Source organism: Callorhinchus milii, unplaced genomic scaffold (assembly GCF_018977255.1).
Source record: "Callorhinchus milii isolate IMCB2004 unplaced genomic scaffold, IMCB_Cmil_1.0 Scaffold1, whole genome shotgun sequence".
In the NCBI taxonomy this organism is placed as follows: Eukaryota; Metazoa; Chordata; class Chondrichthyes; order Chimaeriformes; family Callorhinchidae; genus Callorhinchus; species Callorhinchus milii.
Window position 1 is genome coordinate 41,322,106 of NW_024704742.1, and position 20,153 is coordinate 41,342,258.

The window sequence follows — 20,153 nt, forward strand, 5'->3', positions numbered from 1 at the left end:
TCAATGTGTTCTATTTTGATGCTCTAGTTTCTAAGTGAGTCACTTGCTCCACCATTTGAGCTGCTTCTGCCCCTAATTACATATCACTGTGTCTGCTATAGTGCTGAATAAATACCAGAGTATATTAAAGAATCAGCTTGAAAAGATACCTTAATGTAGGTCATATCAAATACATGAGTGCAGCTTAATTTGGTGGTTCTCAGTCTCAGACTTAAGTGATAATGTATTTAGTCTGCGCAACTGAATATTTTTATAGCAATTGTACCACTCACTCTGTTTCCAAGGAAACTATCTTTGCTTGGAGACGGGTCTGGGAGCTGCTGAAATCTGACACAATGCCTTGGATTTCTTTCAGATGATTCTGTTGTAGGAAGTTCATTTCCTTTTCATGTTTGGCCTTAAATTCCTCTTCCAGTGACCTTTAATATTGATTGTAGGAAATTAAATAACACATAAATAAAAGCAGCATCACTGAGATCGCTGCTCATGATCACTCTTATACAGACCAATGACTTTATTACTGCTTTGTTCTTCCCTTGCTAACTTTCACCTCCAATTTGCTCCCCTCCTGCTCCGGAGGCACTTAACTCCTTCTTTTCCTTCTATTTTTGATACGCTTCCACAGGCTTCACAACCAGGAGGACTTACAGCCAGCTTGTTCCTGTCTCTGACGTTCACGCATGACACTTTACAACAAAGACAGTGATCAGGAACTGCTGATTTTCCCCCCTCCCTGTAGCACTGGCCGCTGAGATCAACTGCTGCACCTCTAAATTAGCATAGACGTGAGTGAAATCAGGGGCTTGTATGGTTGAGTTAGCCACTGAACAAACTCACTAAGGCATTGGTGGAGCTGTTGGTATGATTTATTCAAGGTGAGAAAAACACTTCTGAATACCATTTGACAAAAAGCTGAGTGTTCTGTAACACCCATCTCTAAGCACTTATAAATGTGCGTTAGCTGCCCAAAGGACACCCAGAATAGTTGTAAAAAAATACCAGGCACAAATATGCAGAATACATCACACTCGTCTTCTGCATAAAGAGCATTCTGTGGTCTGAGTTACTTTACATCTGTATTTGCTCTCACATCAAAGTATCTGAAATTCACTTGCACCATTCTCTCAGATATAATTCAATCATCTGCCCCACCTGTTTTTAATTTTCCATTGAATCTATAATAATAATCCTTGAACACGATATAGCACCGAATCACGTCTTCGAGACGTCTCAAAGTGTTCACAGAATATACTGCAAAGTGAATTAACTGCATATTTTTGTGGGTGAAACACGGCAGCCATTGCGCACGGCAGTGTCCCACAAACATTGGTGGATTGAGTGCCCAAATTATTATTATTTATTTTGAAGGAATTATTATTACCCCGGAAAAGTGATCCGCCAAATGACTAATAACCGGGGTCCTACTTACCACTAGGTAAACAGAGGTGTGTGGAATAAGGAAACTTGCCCAACGTATCGCCCTGCTGGGAATCGAACCCAAGTCCTCTTGTTTTCAAAGTGAGTACTCTAACCATAAGCTGCAGGACTCCAATTCAAGAATAGGTAAAAATGATCAAAATGTCAGGTTAGAGCTCCCCAGATGTTCAGTGACTGCATTCATGGTGTGGTATGATTCTGAGCCATAGAAAGCAGAAAGGAATGGCACCCTTCGTTGATTGCTGAATAATAAGCGTGGTGTCTCCAGACCAAAGATAGGAAACTTCAGTGAAGACTTAGTGTGTTCAGCAGCATGGATAAGGAGAGCAACTGGTGGAGGACAAAAAGTATAGGCTAAATGTATCCTTCCCTCCCTTTTAAAAGGTGGACACTTGACATGTAATTTTCAAACTAATATCTGCACATCTCACCCAAAAAGTGTTCTGGTATTATTTTTGTGGTTGACATAAATAATGTATGGCAGTACTTGTCCAACTAGGACCACCCTACTCTTTTAGGCTTTGGCTTCCAGGGTTAGCAAAAAACAATTTTAAAAAAATTCCTTGCACACAGTGAGCGATCTGCCCCTCCAAGTACTGCTGTTGAGCCAGGTTGGCTGCTCTGTCATGGTGCAGTGCCTGCACAACGGTGCTGTGGACACACCTGGCTCAGGAACCGACACAGAGGGCCGATTGGATTCTGACATTCCATTGCCAGTTCAGCTCCAAGCAGATCCACTTACCTCCTCCCCGAGGGAGGGTAGTCACTAATTGATCATTTAACAACTGACAAGCACAGATTTGAGCTCATACTAGGTGGATGGCAGCTACCAGCAATTCTCTGCAACTGCCTGGTGAACATCACAGCTCAGCGTGAAATGTGTGAGAGCATTGCCACCATCCTCCTGCCCACACCTCGGACACATGTCTCTTCCCACAGGGTGATGGTTCCACCAGTTGTTGGTGTAGAGTTTGCACAGCAGCTATCTCTCTACATTGTAATAATAATAATCCTAGCATTGAGATGTCTTAAAGAGCTTCACATAATATACTGTAAAGTGAATTGATTATATTTTGTGGGCAAAACACGACAGCCAATTTGCGCACAGCAGTGTCCCACAAACAATCGTGGACTGAGTGACAAAATTATTACTTTTATTTTGTATTTTTTCAAGGAATTATTACCCCAATCAAGATGGATACCAAGCCCTGTGCATATAAAATTCAATAAACGTTTTCTGGCTCAAAAACCCGATTGGGATCCAGGCCTGGAAAGTGTGTGGATGTTATAGGATAACATCGCCTTAGTAAGCAGCTTAGGAAGTGAGAACTGGCTTTCTACAGAGAGAAAAACAACTATCTCCTATTTATCAATTTACTCAATTTTGCTAACTTACTTAGATTATAACTAAAATAAAAACATACTGGGCAACCTAATCAACAACAACGGATTGCATTTATACAGCACCTTTCACACTGGGATGATGTCCCAAGGTGTTGGACAGTCAATGGTTTGCTAATGTGCTGAATCTGGGCAAAAACCACAAAGAAACTTACTATAATTTATTGTGGCCTTTATCAAGCAATCGAAATGCAATGGGCCTGGAGTGTTCTTCTCTTTTCAAATGTAAGCAATTGAATTGCAATTGTCTCATTACATTGATGGAAGGAGCGCATTAGAGAGAATGTACAATTGTCTTCTTTCTTCTACGTGTGCTTTGACAGCTAATAGGTATGTTTCTATAGCAACAAACTGTTTTAGTGCCTGGCATTTGGCTTGTTTGATGCTAAGTACATGCAGAATATTACATAATATCCCTTATCGTCAGGGGTCATTGGTACATAATTCAAACTTGCTACAATATGTATATGTTTTCCTTAACAGTTTCATCTCATTATTTTATGTACATTGTTAATTTTAGTAAAAAAAACCTCAACTATTGATAACTGGTTACTACACTTTAGAATTAATCGTCATTGTATTCCGCATTTGGTAATGGCTAATCATTTTTTCCGGGGGTAATAATGAGCCTTGAAGGAGGCAAGGGAGGGACTGGGGGATGGAGTTCCAAAGGGTAGGGCAGAGAGGCTGAAGGCCTGATCGCTGATGGTGGGGCAGGGCGGGCGGGGGACATGGAGCAGGCCGGAACCTGCTGAGCGGTGGTGGGGTGGGGGGCCGACAGATTGATGAGGGTTTACCAGGTCGGAGAGCTAGGGAGGGGGCAAGGCCATGGAGGGCCTTGAAGGTAGGATGAGAATTTTGAACTTGATCCTCTGGGGGATGAGGAGCCAGTGGTGCGCCGGGCGAGGGTGGGCGTAATGGGGTCAAGGGAGAGGGTGCGGGAGAGGACATCAGCTGCAGAGTTCTGGATGATCTGCAGCTTGTGGAGGAAGAGTTGTTAAGGCCGACAAGCAGGGCGATATTCAGTGCTGCATTGACTAATATAGGCAATACAAACCTGCGTCGTTGCTCTTCTCTGTTGCTGTGCTGCACAGCCTCTTGAATCTTTAACTCAAGCTCTGCACTGAGCTGCGATGTGGAGTCCTGAAGAATCACTTTCTCTTTCTGCAGCTCAGACACTTCACTCTGGATTTTGACAGATCTTCTTTTAGGACTTTTAGCTGATTCTGGTAATTTTCCTCCTTTGAAACACAGACACAGTTCTTCAATAATCTGGTCACTTATTGCAGCTGTTACACTTACCTGGTGGTAGGCCAATTGTCACTTCTGAGGCCAATTGTCCAAGTCAGTTTTGTGACAGAGGGGTACAACATTTAAGAGGGGTTTTGATAGGAGGAAAAGGGGGAAGCTATTTCCACTGGTTGGGGAGGGGACATAGATACAAGAAAACCACAAGAAGAGTGAAAGGAGAACTTAGGAGAAATATTTTCACATGTAATTTTCTATGATTCTATGACAAATCCGGATCACTTGTTTTGAGCACAGTAATAATATTAATAATAATCCTTGCATTCGATATAATAATAATAATAATAATCCTTGCATTCGATATAGAGCCTTATCACATCTTCCAGACGTCTCAAAGCACTTCACAGAATATGCTGTAAAGTGAATTGACTTATGTTTTGTGGGCGAAACGTGGCAGCCAATTGCGCACAGCAGTGTCTCACAAACAGTCGTGGATTGAGTGACCATATTATTATTATTAATTATTTTATTATTTTTTTCAGTTCCTCTTTGCTACCTTTTTTAAAAAAAATCTTTTAAATTAGACCGCTTACCATAACTTCCTGTTGTTTCCTTCTCTCAACATTCTCCAGTATCTGTTGTTGCAAGTTTGCGAGCTCCACTTTAAGCTCCTCGTTTTGACCCGTAACCTCCCAAAGTTCCTGCTGCATCTTTTCTTTCTCATCATCAACTTGGGTTTGAAGAAGCTGCAAAACATCTTGAGATGTTTTAATTTGTTGTTCTAAGTTCTTCTTGATGTCCATGAGCTAAAAGAAAAGAAATATCCAAATTGTATTTTTAAGATTCGCTTTTATTCATCTCCAGGCATCTTTTCTTTTTGAATTGTTTTACGAGTGAACATAATTATATTCTAAAGATAATATTATTGGTCCCGGTGCTTTGTTTGTTATCCCACAATTTGTCTTGTTTCTAACTGAGCAAAAATCACCCTTAAAAATTTCCAAACAAATCTCAGAAAAGTTTTACTTATTTCTAGTGAATATTGCCATTCCTTATTAACTGTCTGATGATTGCTATACAAGAGAAACCTGTGAAGCGCTTTGAGTCGTTCCCCTGATGTGAAAGGCGCTATATCAAATACAAGGTCTATTTAATATTAGACATGCAGTTAAATGCACCCTTATTAAAAATTTAAGTGTAGTTAAATTGAATGAGTATTCCTGTCACATATTTTTCTTCTCCCATCTCAGAGTGGATGTTATGGGTGGGGGTGGCAGTGCGTTGCACTAATATTGTTCTCACCTAACTCAACACCACCATCTAATTTCCATTATGAGTCACTAGGTTTTATATTAGGTTGTGATAATATGCATGAAATATCAGGGTACTTAATCTTCTCAGTTCCAGTAATGTATCCTTAGGAAGAAACATTTTCATCTGTGTGATGTTATAACATAAATAATTTTATGACTCAGAACAGATAATAGGGTCACCAGTGAAAGAACGTACAGCAAAATATGATTAACTTCTTAGACCATACACTGGAGACGTTTGTCGAACGGATGTAGAATCAACAGTGAATAAGAATTACTGTTGGGAAGTGAGGGTGCGATTACCCACTGATGCTTCTTGAGATAATCCTTATTTTAAAAAAAATTGAAGAAATACAATTTAATTGAGTATTCTTCAACCTGTGGCCCGCGGGCTGGAATTAGCCTGTGGGGCCCTCAAGGAGTACCCTCCAAACATTTGCATGAGTGTATTAGGTAAGTCCATGTTCAATCGGTAGTTTTTTTTCAGTTTTTCCTTGATTGAGTATTCCTTGACTTATGGCATAAATCAATATTCAATCAAGAAAATGTATTTTTTGGCTTGACCATAAAGTTCAACCACCTCTGCTTTAATCTAAAATCCACCTTCTGCTCTATTAATAGAGAATGCGAAAGGGAGCATTGGAATAAGTGATATATTCCATGTGTGAGGAAGACCTTCCTAATCTTTTGTGCCTCTGTCATTGGTAAGTTATCAGGGCTTTGCTTGTGATGACTCAATATTGCCCTCGTTTATTTATAAAAGGGTGTTAAATGAGAAACAGTAAAACTTGCTGATCACCTTTTTTATTATTCTTTCATCAGGTGACATTTGAGCAACTTAACCTGTCAGGATTAATATTACTGTAGTTCAATCAATAGCCATTTGAAAAAAAAGGTAAATACAATGGCATTGTTCAAGACAGCATGCTTCTATTGCAACATGTACGTGCGATCCTTTGATTCTGTCATCCTTCTACCTCTGTTTCGAGTGCCACTACTGTGTTTTGCCACTTTTCCTGTAAGACCTTCATTTCTCTCTCTTTCTCCTGCTGCAAGTGAGCCAGAGCAGACTCTTTCTCGGCTGTGTATTCTTTTTTCAGCCGATCTCGCAGCTTGTCACAGTCAAATCTATGCAAGACATCAAACACACAGCATTCATATCTCTTGTCGTACATAAATTTAACAAAATTGATCATTCACTTCATGGCTGTTTGCGGGATATTGCTGTGCGCAAATTGACTAATACACAGTGACAACATTTTATAGTGCACACTGTGAAGTGCTTTTAAATGTCCTCCTTCCATATCAAGTATACTATATCAAATGTAATCATTATTATTATTTTGTCACTTTGCTCCCCCTCCTCCTCTCCTGTAGTGACTTGCTGGGGTACAGTTCCATAGGTGCTGACAACTTTCTGGTACCGAGTCCAAGAGAAAATGGTTTCGTCGTGATTCTTGATAGGCGATTTGACTGTGGGAGCCATTGTAACTGACCCTGACCCTGTTGTCATCATACTGTCAACAGTGGGGGCGGAGAGGAAGGGGATAATGACCATAGGATGGTCGAGAGTAGGATTTAAGCCTGGACTTGAAGTCGGATAGAGAGGGGCCCAAGATGGAGGGCCAGAGGAAGGAGTTCCAAAGGTTGGGGTATAGAATCTGAAAGCTCAATGATGGAGTGGAGGGTGGAGGATAGGGTGGAGGGCAAGCCCGAGTTAGCCAAGCAGAGAAGTGGGTCGGTGGAGATCAGAGAGATAGGGAGGTGCTAGCGCATGACGGGTTTTCTAGGTAATGTAATGGTATATTTGCATCTCATCAGTATGATGGGAAGTGATGCAAATTTTCATGCTGCTTGTCAAACTAGGACTCTGCTTATTGGGACTGAGTTAAAGTTGAAGCCATATCTACACCTTCGATTCCCAGTGAAGAGGCAGGCAGAATGGTCAACAGTGGCTGCTTTGGTTTACTTCAGAGTTGTCTAATTCAACCCGAGACCCTATACAGAGGACATTTATCTATTTTTAGATTTGTGACTAATTTTATCAACCTCCAAAGGGTAAAGAGTTCAGAGATCACACAGATCTGAGCCTAACAACAACAACAAATTACGCTTGTATAGCGCTCTTCATGAAAGATGTCCCAGGGTACTGGACAGTCAGGGGTTTTTGGACCTGAGCTGGGAGTTGGGGTCAGGAGGGGTGGAGGGCAGGGGGATGGGGGTGAGAGGGTGGCCGAAAAGGAAGGTAGATGGGACTCAAAGGAGGCAAGAGAGGGGGTGAGGTGGCGGGATTGCGGGATATAGTTTCAGAGTGTGGGGGCAGAGATGCTCGACCGGCAATGGTGGGGAGGAAAGTGCGGGGACCTGAAACAGGCTGGTGTCTGCCGAGCGGAGGGAGCAGACAGGCTGATATGGGGTTAGGAGGTAAGAGAGGTAGAGTGGGAGCAAGACCGTGGAAGGCTTTGAAGGTGAAAACGAGTGTTTTGTATTCAATTCTCTAAGGGATGGGGTGCCAGTGAAGCCGGGTAAGAACAGGGGTGATTGATTGATTTGCGGAGCCTGGTGCGGGAGAGGACACGAGCTGCAGAGTTCTGAATAGTCTGCAGCTCGTGGAGGGAAGAGTTGGGAAGTCCAGCGAGCTGGCAGTTGGGGTAGTCAAGCCGACACTTTCTGAATCTAAATTCAGTGCTGAACTCGCTGGGCTACTTCAGTTGTGACATCAGAGCGCTCTCCACAACTCCAACATATTTCATGTCAACAGCGATAAACGTTTAGAAAAAAATGTTTATTCCTAACTGTCTCTTTCCACTAGCTTGGAAGCATAAATGTAGAAGCAGTGGAGAACTGAGAGACACTAACAAGCAAACAGTTATCTATCTCTCTTTGAGATGATGTGTCACAATGTCACACAAAACAACACATCGAAAATATTAAATGGTTCTGTTACATCCTCGAGTTAAATACTTTATTATTCTCACAGTTCAATGATAAATTGCAAGCTTTTGAAATTTCATCTACATCTTCATGTTTCAGGTTGTTTGTTAATGAGGCAAATCCATCTCTATCTAATTCATGATTGAAGTACTGCTATGGGACTGAAGCCAAGTGGATAAAAACAGTACGAATGACAACAGTGTTTGTGCTATCAATGTGGAAACACTGCTCTCTCTGGATACAAAGCTGACCTCATTCAATTGTGCATTGTGCCTCAATGTCTCTTGGGTTAACATACAAGGCTCTCTTGTTATGAGGAGTGTTTGGGATCCAGCCAAAATCTTTGTTATAATATGGGACATATTGTAACCTAAGTTACAGTGCTGAATTAATGGGTAGATCAGAAAATTAGTTCACTAAAATATATCATTTTGATCTCCACTAGCAATGAGACTGTTTCCTTAAAATGTCACTCTTCAAACTGATATAGTTTACCCCTCCCCAAAAGTTCTCATCATACTTGGCTATGGCTCCATGGGCATCAGCAAATCTCCAGTACTGATCCCAAGGGATATTCTTCACTTGTGAGTCTGAACAACGAGTGACAGCAGATTATTTCACTGTGATGAGCATCAGCATCTTAAACACTGGGCCACTCAGTGCAATATAATGATAAAATCCCCAAAGTGAGGTATCATATCTCTGCAGGACAGAGGGAACTGTAAAGGTATTGACTACACACACTAGAAGCATCCATCTGAACTGTTGATTCATATTGGTAATTGGGGGTAGTGGTGAGCACCACCTTTTGTTCAGATACTGTCAATCGAGACTGTGCTGAGAAGGGGCGAACGGCACTCTGGTTGTTCTTGTCGCTCTTGAATGATAGTAAAGTTCCAATACATATTAAGCTTGCGGTGTATATACCTGTGTCCAAACAGTTGTCCTTCACATTTTCTACAAGGGAGACAATGCACGTTCCATTTCACTTTGCTGCCCAAAAAAAGAGCATGACAGCCGAACCTGATCTTGGCCTTACACGAAGACTTAAATTCCACATGCCAAAACTGGAATACTGTATATAAAGTATAAAGATGGGCAGGGAAGAATGAAAATAATCAGTAAAAGCTGAGGAAAACTAATGTCTAATATTCTGATTCGTTGAAATTAGTATTTTGAAAATTTGATATGTGAGTGTGAAAATTCTGCATTGAAAACTCACTGAATAGTTGATACTTAGCTTAAGCCTCAACACTTTTGTAATGGTGCCAGCACATAGAAGTGCACTTTAATAACATCCATCTAACTCTGGCATTGGGCAAACTTTAAGGCCTATGATCCAAATGAGTAGCACAAAACAATGTGCCTCTACTTAAGAAATATTCAGCATTTTTGTGTGCACCTATAAGCACCATGAAAAAACAAATGCCATGAAGAATTTAATGAATCCTTGGCAGCACACACATTGCGCATTGATTGGCATGTTGATTCCAAAAGGCATGTATAATGGATACACATTAATGCACTTTAATGCATTATGTAAGCGATGGGAAACACGTGTTAGTGAATGTGAAATTCAGTGGTCAATGTTGGGAAAAGAAAGCAATGCAGTATGAAGCCACATTTAGTTGTGTAAGGAACATGTCACACAGAAACAATACAGATTTAGTATTTTGGATACACAAAGATCAGAGTGAAACAAGATAGGTTGGACAAAACAAACAAATTCAAAATTCTAAGGTAAGAATTGACAGACAGAAAAGACTGGCAACATGAAAGAGTTTAACATGTTTATCTTAAATTAAATCTATGTTTAAAGTGCATATTTTAATTCTACAGAATTGAAAGGGGCACTATATAAAGGCAAGTTGTTGTTTGAGTTACAATGTTTGGGATTTTTCAACAACTATGTATACAAAAGTATACACAATTATAATCATAGAAATAGTTTAGAATTTTGAATCAATTTCCAAAGTTAATAAAAATAGGTACAATAAATATCATATATTAAGTAGTTTTCTTAAGTAGAAGTAGCAACATAAGAATAGCAAATAAAATAATATTGTTACACAATGTCTTCCCCTCACACTCCTAGTATTACACGGTCTCTCACTTGCGAGGCGAGTGCTCTGTCCACTGAGCTACAGGACTCCACATATATTCAGCATATATTTCTTAATATGCCAAATTTGTATATTTTTGATATTGTATCTTCATGCAGAAAATGCCCGAATGTTTAATTTTTATGCAAATTATATACAATAAATATATATTGGAATAAGGAAGAACTCATAGCTGAACAAGGTGAAATGCAAATTAAATTACTCTTACAGAGAACAGATATGTGTTATGATACATTATTAAGATCATAAATGAATTTAGAAATAATTGGGTTAAAAAACCCAACGTAACATCACATTTTCCATCTGTTTGTATAGTTTGGAAGTGAATTCCCCTCTTCCCCCCCCCTCCCCTTGGCTACCAAATTCCACCCCATCTTTTGCATAATATTAAGGCTTGATGATTTCCACACTCCAATGGCATTTTAATGCAATTAAAAATAGAATATCCAATTTCATTTAAACCTGTGACGTCGTATTCAAACTCTGGCTCTAGGTCTAAAAAATAACTTGGGTCCACTAAGCAGCAATCAAAATAATACTAACAAAAATGAAAACTGGCTTCGGACCAAACTCGAGAGACTAAAATGTAGTTGAAACTTTAACAGTAACCTGCAATTTACTGTTGAACTTTGAGTAAAGTATAACAACATAATAATAATCAGGAGGATGTCCCAAAGCACTTCACAGGGTATACTGTCAAGTGCAGTGACTACGTTTTCGTGGGCAAGGGTATTGTTCAGAACTCTCTTGCACATTGCTCTTATGTACTATAATCAATGTCTAATTGAATTAACACATTTGCAAGGCGCTACCCTAAGAAAATCCTATTATAACATTTAAATGGTAATTGGAACATTTAACGACAAATAATATATAAAAAAAGGTTTTGGGAAAAGAGAAGCAAATTGGGATCAGAGGAGTCAGCTCCAGTACAGGAGGTAACATCAACAAAAGGCTTGATGGATCAAATGGCTGCTTATGTTGTCATTTTGATGATTGTAAGAATCTATGTGCAATACATTTTGTATCTGAATAAACATATTTGACATGTTTAGTTTCATAGGTTTGAGTCCTATATTCTATGATACCTAAAATACATACGACATGTTCCTTTAGATCATTCAGTCAACATTGAATCATTTTCCCATTTGGTACAAATGAAAGTGAATCTGACACTTTCAAACCTTTTTTTTTAAACTTCCATCACTCAACACAGCTGGAAACATCCATTGCACAGTTTCCCCACAGCAGGTGGTTTCCTTCAGTCCTGGCTTTTTTCCAATTTTCTATTTGCAGATCTGCATTCTTTCCACCTGGCACACAGTACTCACGTTCAATATGAAGGCTATTTGGAAACATTCCACTGTAGTATGGAATCATTAGTCATGAAAGTAAATCAGATATCTTGGATATAAGCTGCAATAGTTCAACAAAAATCGGAATTATATTAAAGATCCGCCACTAACTTTGGCTGCCCCACCATTGGTAGGCAAAGTTACAGCCATGTTGCTCCCGCTCTCTGGAATGACATCTTGAAATCCCTCTGACTTGCTCCTTCCACTTTCAAAGCCGACTTACGACTTACCACTTTGACCATGCTTTTATTCATCTTTCCTGCCTGCCTCCCCCACTTGGGTGTCCAATAAGTTGTTTAAAGAGCTTTGAAATGTCGACGTGGTGTGAAAGGCGCTGTCATATTTAATCTTTATCCTAAAACCAGATATTCTGCATATAAACTAAAATAGGCTGATCAAAAATGCATTGGAGATACACTGTCAACTTTTGTACAGACCAGTGAATTTCTGCATGTTCTATACAAAGTCTTTTAGTAACATTCTACCTCCATATGGCATCAAGCAATGAAAATAAACCAAATAAAGCTTGGTTTCCACTCTGGTCTCTGAAAAACACAATAGAGCTTTAATCTTCTTATAGATTGTGAACTGGGTTTAAAATAGAAATTATAAATGCAATTAAGCTGAAGAATTAAACTTCTGAGTTGGAGCTAAGCCTTTGAGATAAACACATAAAAGCTTCAGGCTGACAATATGTAGATATATTTAAAGACAAGTCACATTTTGGATTGCTCTTAACAAAGGAAAAAAGGAACAGGAATAGACCACTCAGCCAGTTGAGCATGTTCTGCCACTTTTTTTAGATTGTGGCAGATATTTTAATCTAAACATATTTTCCCCACCTTCTGTCCATATCTCTTAATATCCCTTACTTCCCAAGTATCTATCCGTCATCTGTTTAAATGCCCCAATTGATTCTGCACATACCGTACTTTTTCTTTCCATTTCTTGTCCAACTGATGCGAGAGTTGATCTCTCATTTTTTCTTGCTCCTTGTGTAAAGCAGACACCAGAGCTTCATGCTGCTCATTCTGCTTTTTCAGTTTCTCCTAAAAGGGCAAATCAGAACAATAAAATAAATATGCCATTAGCTATTTTGAACTTCATGGCTTTTACTAGTTGGTGTTTGTATCCAGTCGAAGGATTAATTGACCAGAACAAAAGTAGCTGCTGCTTCATTGATATCCAACCAGTGAGTGTCGCAGCCAGCTGCCCCTTTTTCTGTCCATAATAATATGAATCCTTGTATTGTCAGGATTTATATTTATAGAGCGCCTTTCATGTCAGGAGGATGTCCCAAAGCACTGAACAGTCAGGTGTCAGGGCCCGAGCATGGGGGAGGGGGGGTGTAGGGGTGAGGAAAGGCAGAGAGGTGGGAGGGAGACTAAAAGCACAATCGAAGAGAAGGTTCTTGAGACCGGCCTTGAAGGAGGCAAGGGAGGAAGTGAGTTGAGGGACCATACGATGGAGTTCCAGAGTGTGGGGACAGAGAGGCTGAAAGCCCGGCCACCGATGTTAGGGCGGGTCGGGCGGGAGACATGGAGCAGAGCTGAACAGAGGGAGCGGGCAGGTTGGTAGGGAGTCAGCAGGTCAGAGAGGTAGGAGGGGGCAAGGTCATGGATGGCCTTAAAGGTGAGGACGAAAATCTTGAACTCGATCCTCTGGGGGATGGGGAGCCAGTGGAGTCGGGCGAGGGTGGGAGTGATGGGGTCGCGGAGCCTGGTGCGTGAGAGTACACGAGCTGCAGAGTTTTGGATGATCTGCAGCTTGTGAAGGGAAGAGTTGGGAAGGCCGATGAGGAGGGAGTTCCCGTAATCGAGCTTTGATGTGGGTTGGATATAGCGCCTAATCATGTCATGGAGACATGAAGTGGCTTGACTGTATATTTTGTGGACGAAATGCGGGAGCTAATTGCGGACAGCAGTGTTCCACAATCAGTCGTGGATTGAGTGATCAAATTATTATTCATTTTTTGAAAGGCTTATTACCCTGGTAAACAATCCGCCAATCGACTAACGTTTGTGTCGTTTACCAGTATGGCGCTGAGCTCAGTCTTGCCATTCTGATGGTGTGACAAGGTGCCAGGCACATCTTAGGAAATCTCTCTGTTTGATTCTGATCCTGATCAGCTCTCTTACGCGTGGCTTACTCATTTAATGTTTTTGTTCAAATGAGCCCACCTACAACACTGCGAGCAGCCAAAATGTACGAACTTAATTAGTCTGGGCTCCCTAGTTTCACTGATAAAGCTGACTGATGTACTTGCTTTCCTTGGTACCTGTAATTCCTCCCTCAAAATACACAGTCAATCCATTTTACAGTATGTCCTGTCATATCAAATGCAATTATTATTATTATTATTATTCGATGCCCCTTCAAAATAAATGTAACCATTTTGAAACGCTGAGTAATTTAACATGGCTTCACTGGCCTTTCTGAACGTTTTTTTCACACAATTTCCAAATTCTAAAACAGTGTTTTTTTTGTCTGCATCAATGAGATCATATTGTTATTGTTATTTTTTGTGTAACATTTAGCTAATGTGACTGACCTACATATTGTTTCAATTAAGAGTAGACTTTGTTTCCATATTTATTTTTCCCTACAACACATCAACTGATCTGTTTCTCTCTACACCGCACCAATTGATACATTTTAATAGTTTCTTTTTCTTGTATAACAATTTAAGACCATAAGCCATGTCACAGGGTAACATTTAGACATTAACATACAAATTGAATTGTGCCATCAAAGGAAAGGCTATTCAATGATTGAAACCCCCACAACCCATAAAACATCTACCCTATAATATTTAATCTTGTCCACTATCTCTTAGGGGAAAACACTGTGAGGAGATGCCATAAACCTCCACAGGCAATTCATATCCATTCATCCCAACATCTCCTCTATTCGCCCACAACACACACAGTATTGCACTTTACAGGATATCCTGTGAAGTTCTTAGAGACATCCTCTTGAAGAGAATGGTGCTATACCAAATGTAAGTATTATTATTTATTATATTCAACCCTGGAATGTTCTCCGTACAGACAAAATTCTCATCTTTACCCACAATAACATAGATTTCTAGGACAATTTGTTCATCACAGTCTGAACCTATTTCTTCTGATGTTATTCCCACAGTTATTTTTTAATTGATGCAGTTTTGAACTGCTTCTGTTGTAAATCTGTTTCACATATTCAGTGCTATCTGAGAAAGAAAAAAATAATTCCTCTTATCTCTAGTTCTGGTTGAGATTTTTTAATTTCAAAGGCTTATATCCTCCAGTTCTGCTCTCACAGTCAAAACAATTCCTGCTAAGAACAGTGTTTTGGAGATGAAGTAGCCTAATAAACAATCTCTTGTAAAGTAGAAGATCTCTTGCCTTCACATTGGACCTATGAACCGATCTTGCATTAAATGCTGTATTATTTTGTGAGTTGATCTGTCATAGATCTAAATCATATGCATCGCGAAGCGTGGAACACAAAATTCAGTGACCTCTTCTGTCACCTCAGTTTAGATCAGCTACGTCAGCATAGATTGAACTGTGAGATTTTTTTTACATAAGGAAGTGAAGCATAAGATTAGCTTCAGGCAATGAAGCCATAAATCTGGATAGAAGTGGTGTACATGACTCGATAACATTTTAGAAGGGTACACATGAAATCATACCAAATATATATTGAATTTGAACAGCTTAATGTTGCTTTAAAATCCATCCCCCCCATAAAATGTGGTCACTCATTCCACGACTGTTTGTGGGACACTGCTGGGCATGATTGGCTGCCCCGTTTCTCCCACAAAATATACAGTCAATCCACTTTATAATATTTTCTGTGAAGCACTTTGGGACCCCTCAAATGGCGTGATGAGGTGCTATATCAAATGCAATGATTATTATTAATAATAAAAAAAAGATCTGCCTGCTACCTTTTTCTGTAAATAGAGTTTCCTCTATGGATACCCAAGTTATAATATAATAATGTGTTCAATAAGTATATCACCCTTAAAAGTAATTATTCCATTTGTGGAATCATTACTGATAAATGCTAAAAGCTGAATGCAGATTTAAAGAATTAACATTTTGACATGTCAAAGAATACCACACTAGACATTTCACAATCTTGCCAAATATGTGAATGAAATTTGCATTTCAGGAGAAAAATCATTAGTTAGGCCATAGTTGGAGTATTGTGTCCAGTTCTGGGCATCTCAATTTAGGAAGCAAGTCAACAACAATAAATTACATTTATATTGCGTCTTTCATGTCCGGAGGATGTCCCAATGTGCTGGACAGTCAGGGATTTGGCCTCAAGTTGAGGGTTGGGATCAGGAGGGATGAAGGGCAGGGAGGTTAGGAGAGGGAGACCGAGGGTGCGGTCAAAGAGGAGGGTCTTGAGATTGGCCACGTCAAAGCTATGTCAAGGTCATGTCAATGCCAGAAAAAGAATCAGAAAAAGATTCAGGAGGTTGATACCAGGGTTGAGAAGCTTTACTTAAGAGGAGAGACCGGAGAAACTGGGGCTGTTTCCACAAGAACAAAGAAAGTTTGAGAGGAGATCTGTTAGAGGTTTTCAAAATAATGAGGGGATTTTAAAAGGTAAATAGGGTGAAATTATTTCCCCGAATCAGTGAATCGGTTACTGGAGAGTATTAAATTAAGATCATCAAAACAGAGAGGTTAGATTTTTTTGTTATAGAGAGGCTTAATGGAATGCTTTACCATAATCATTCACTGAAGCAGAATCCATAATACTTTTTTAAGAAGAATTAGACAAATGTTTGAAAAAGAAAAATATAAGGGTAATGAGAAAATGCAGGCAAAATGGGACTAAAACAGAGAGATCTTACAGAGAATTGACAGAGGCACAATGGGCCGAATAGCTCTCTTCTGTGCTAAAACATTTGTGACTGTATGATTCCAGATGACTCACTGTCGAAACATATCTGCTATTGACTCTGTCAGTCAGGAATCGGGACAGAGTAGGGGTGTGTCAGTGTCAGAGAGCAAAAGGAGAGTTAGACCATAAGACTGAGATGAGATTATGAGTGACACGGTCAGAAAACAGTTGAATTAATAGATAAAATGAGGAACCAGAAAAGGTCTATAGATTTTTATCCTGAAAGGTGGATGATATATTTGTGCTGGCATAAATTATGATTGGGATAGCAGCAGCTTTCTCTATATCAGTGCCAGTGATATACTTTACAGTTTAATGAAACTTAAGTTAGTTATTGAACCAAATAGTCAGCCAGGCATGTCCTATGGTTTGCAAACCACATTTGTACTTGAGTCAAAAATGTATTTCGTTGAAGCTACACCCATGCAAATAACTCATGATCTGTACACTGTCTCTCAACAAGCAGCAAACGTTCCTGGCATCAGCGAGAGTGACCCAGTTTAAATAAAGGTTGTTCTTATAAAAGGTTACACAAATAAACAGACCATTCGGCCCTTCAAGTCTGTAATGGGGAGGGAAACACATGCCTATATCCTGAATTTGATTGAAGTTGTGATGTTTAGATTAACAACAACGACAACAATGTACACTTGTATAGTGCCCTTCACGTTGGAAAGACATCCCAGGGTGCTGGACAGTCAGGGGTTTGTGGACCCGAGCTGAGAGTTGGGGTCAGGAGGGGTGGAGGGCAGGGGGTGGACAAAGGCACAGTCGAAGAGGAAGGTCTTTAGACGGGACTTGAAGGAGGCAAGAGAGGTGGTGAGGTGGAAGGATTGTGGGATAGAGTTCCAGAGTGTGGGGGCAGAGATGCTGAATGCCCGACTGCAAATGGTCAGTTGGGAAGTGCGGGAGGACCTGAAGCAGGCTGGTGTCTGCTGAGCGGAGGGAGCAGACAGGCTGATACGGGGTTAAGAGGTTGGAGAGGTAGGGGTGAGCAAGACCGTGGAGGGCTTTTGAAGGTTTTAAGTGTAATGTTCCTCCAACTGAGCTATCATGGTCATTTTTATTTGATGAAAAGGGTCCATTAGGTGCACATTTTCACAGTTGTTGAATTATTTGCTGTATGATAGATGCAAAAAATCAGCAGTACTTTTGCTGGAGTATTGAGACACTCTGAAAGCTGAATATTTTATGTCATGAGGTCTCCTGTAAGCATTTGAAGATACAGCAGTCTAATGTGCCTTGTAAATATATGGCAAAATAGTCTAATGTGCCCTATATATATGCAGCATCCTATATTTCTGTGTAAAAGACGTTTCAAAGTGCTTCACAAATAATGAGGTATTTTCTAGTTTCAACAGAACAACAGGGTAACAACAGATACTCATGAGCAAATATGATGCCCTTTGCTTCAAAGAATATTAAAAAATATCTGTATATTTTGTAAGCTTGAGCTGATTTGAGCTTCAAATGCACATTTCTTTCTGGTTCACTCAATTTATGAATGCCATATAATGTAACCCATGGCACTCTACTTCTCTGGTTGAATATCAGCGGCAACTTATGGCCAAATCAGTTTGAACGGAGGCAATTCTAAAATAAAATGGATTAAGTTTACATACAGAAGTGACCTTCAAACAATTCGGAACTCCAGAAGTCAATTATTTATTTATATAAGAAAGGATCATTGGTGCATTATTTCAAGTTTACCATAATAATCAACAATAATAATCAACACTAATCCTTGTATTTGATATGGTGTCATCAGTCATTGAGAAGCTTCAGTGTTTCACAGGGTATATGGTAAAGTGATGTGACTGCGTGTATTTTGTGAGCATATAGGAGAGACAATTTGCCCATAAGTAGCCATTGAGAGAGTGATCAATTTTATTTATTTGGGGGATAGTTGGCTATGAAACCAGGGTCTATTGGGATTGCAATTCTCTCCAAGCACTGCTTTTAATATCAGTAAGGGCTGTGTGTGTGTGTTTTTAAAAAAATGGATGACCAATCATCTTTGTAGCACTGCTATGGAACTCACCATGTCTGGGATGTAGATTACAACTTACCCATCAATTTACAAACTTCTTACCTGTAGCTCTAGGATCTGACAGTGTGCTTGCTCCTGCTCCTGCAATAGCCTCTTGTGGTTCTCTCGTGTGTGGGTAGTGTTAGTATCCACCTGGTCTATGCCTTTCTCGCTCTTATTCACCAGGGTTTCCATCTTAGAAATCTAGACAGTGGATCAACACCAAGTAAATCATGCTAAGCTAACTGAGTTTTAACCAACATTAAACAACTTATAGAGTCAGTGCTCACCTCCTCAAAAGAGTCCTGAAGTCTATTAAAAAGGGCCTCCTTTTCTTTCTCTAGCTGCTTTCGCTCATTCTCAACCTTGATTTTGATTTCATCCAACTGATTCTGAAGTTCCTGCAACAGAAACATTTCATTTTTCTATTAAGCTTTACATCAGCTCTTTGACATTTACTTTACGGTCCTATTATCAAAACTGTCCAAAAATAATGTTTTATTATAAAACTGATGAAGACACAATTCCCTACAGCAATGTTTACACTTCATAAATATGGGTTGTTACACTAGCTGCTAGGAACAGATGTCCTCATGGGTCAGCATCATCTGTTTCCTTGCTGGAAGCGGGTCGACAGCTGACCCACTGTCTAGGTTAGATTACAGAGTGAAATGACATAAGGTGACCCAGGAGTTCAAGTGATAGGAGGGCTTGGCACCCAATAAACAGTCATGGTCTGCTGCTACTCCAACTCATTCACCTTGGGTAGCTGAGCAAGCTCTCAAAGAAGCCCTCTGGATGGAGCATTATACAGAAGCATCTCAGCAAGAAGGAAAAGCTAACATAGATCAACTTCCTCCAAATCATGTTTCCTACTGTTCAGTCAACAGTTGCATTGATGTGTTATGAACACAGCCCCACATGAGTCAGGTTTTTGAGTATGGGATTATCTTCTAAATGAGGCAGCACCAGGAGGGGTGGTTGAACAAAAGGAACCAAGGGTTCAAGTCCATAAATCATTAAAATCTTGTTTACAGGTTTAAAAGTAAACAATATGTCTGATGCGATGCTGGGCTTTATAACAACACATCTGGAACCTGAAAGCAAAGACATACTTCTCCAATTAAGTAGAGCACTGGCCACACCTCATTTGGTGTAGTGTGATCAGTTTGGGGCACGCAACCTTTGAAAGTATGTACTAGCCTTGAAGGATATCCAGAAACAATTCACTGGATTAATACCTGGAGAGGTTTAGCTATGATGAGAACCTGGCTAGGTTTATGTTCCTTAAAACTAATAATGTTAAAGGGTGATTATTTCCGGTTCAAAATAATGAAGTTCGTGGAAAAGCTCTTCCGTCTGGTAATGGAATTTAAAACAAGGATAATGTTAAAATTAGAGCTACATT

The 20,153-nt window shown here is 39.9% G+C and overlaps 1 protein-coding gene across 1 annotated transcript in view; it reads right to left on the reverse strand.

Moving 5' to 3' along the window:
• Nucleotides 1–20,153, reverse strand: part of LOC103175809 (protein FAM184B) — an 83,442-nt gene that overhangs the window by 10,303 nt on the left and 52,986 nt on the right. The window contains 8 exon segments of the mRNA XM_007889027.2: nucleotides 273–419; nucleotides 3,896–4,019; nucleotides 4,022–4,079; nucleotides 4,680–4,892; nucleotides 6,377–6,527; nucleotides 12,739–12,860; nucleotides 18,809–18,949; nucleotides 19,036–19,146. Of these exon segments, the coding sequence (XP_007887218.2) occupies nucleotides 273–419; nucleotides 3,896–4,019; nucleotides 4,022–4,079; nucleotides 4,680–4,892; nucleotides 6,377–6,527; nucleotides 12,739–12,860; nucleotides 18,809–18,949; nucleotides 19,036–19,146 (1,067 nt within the window).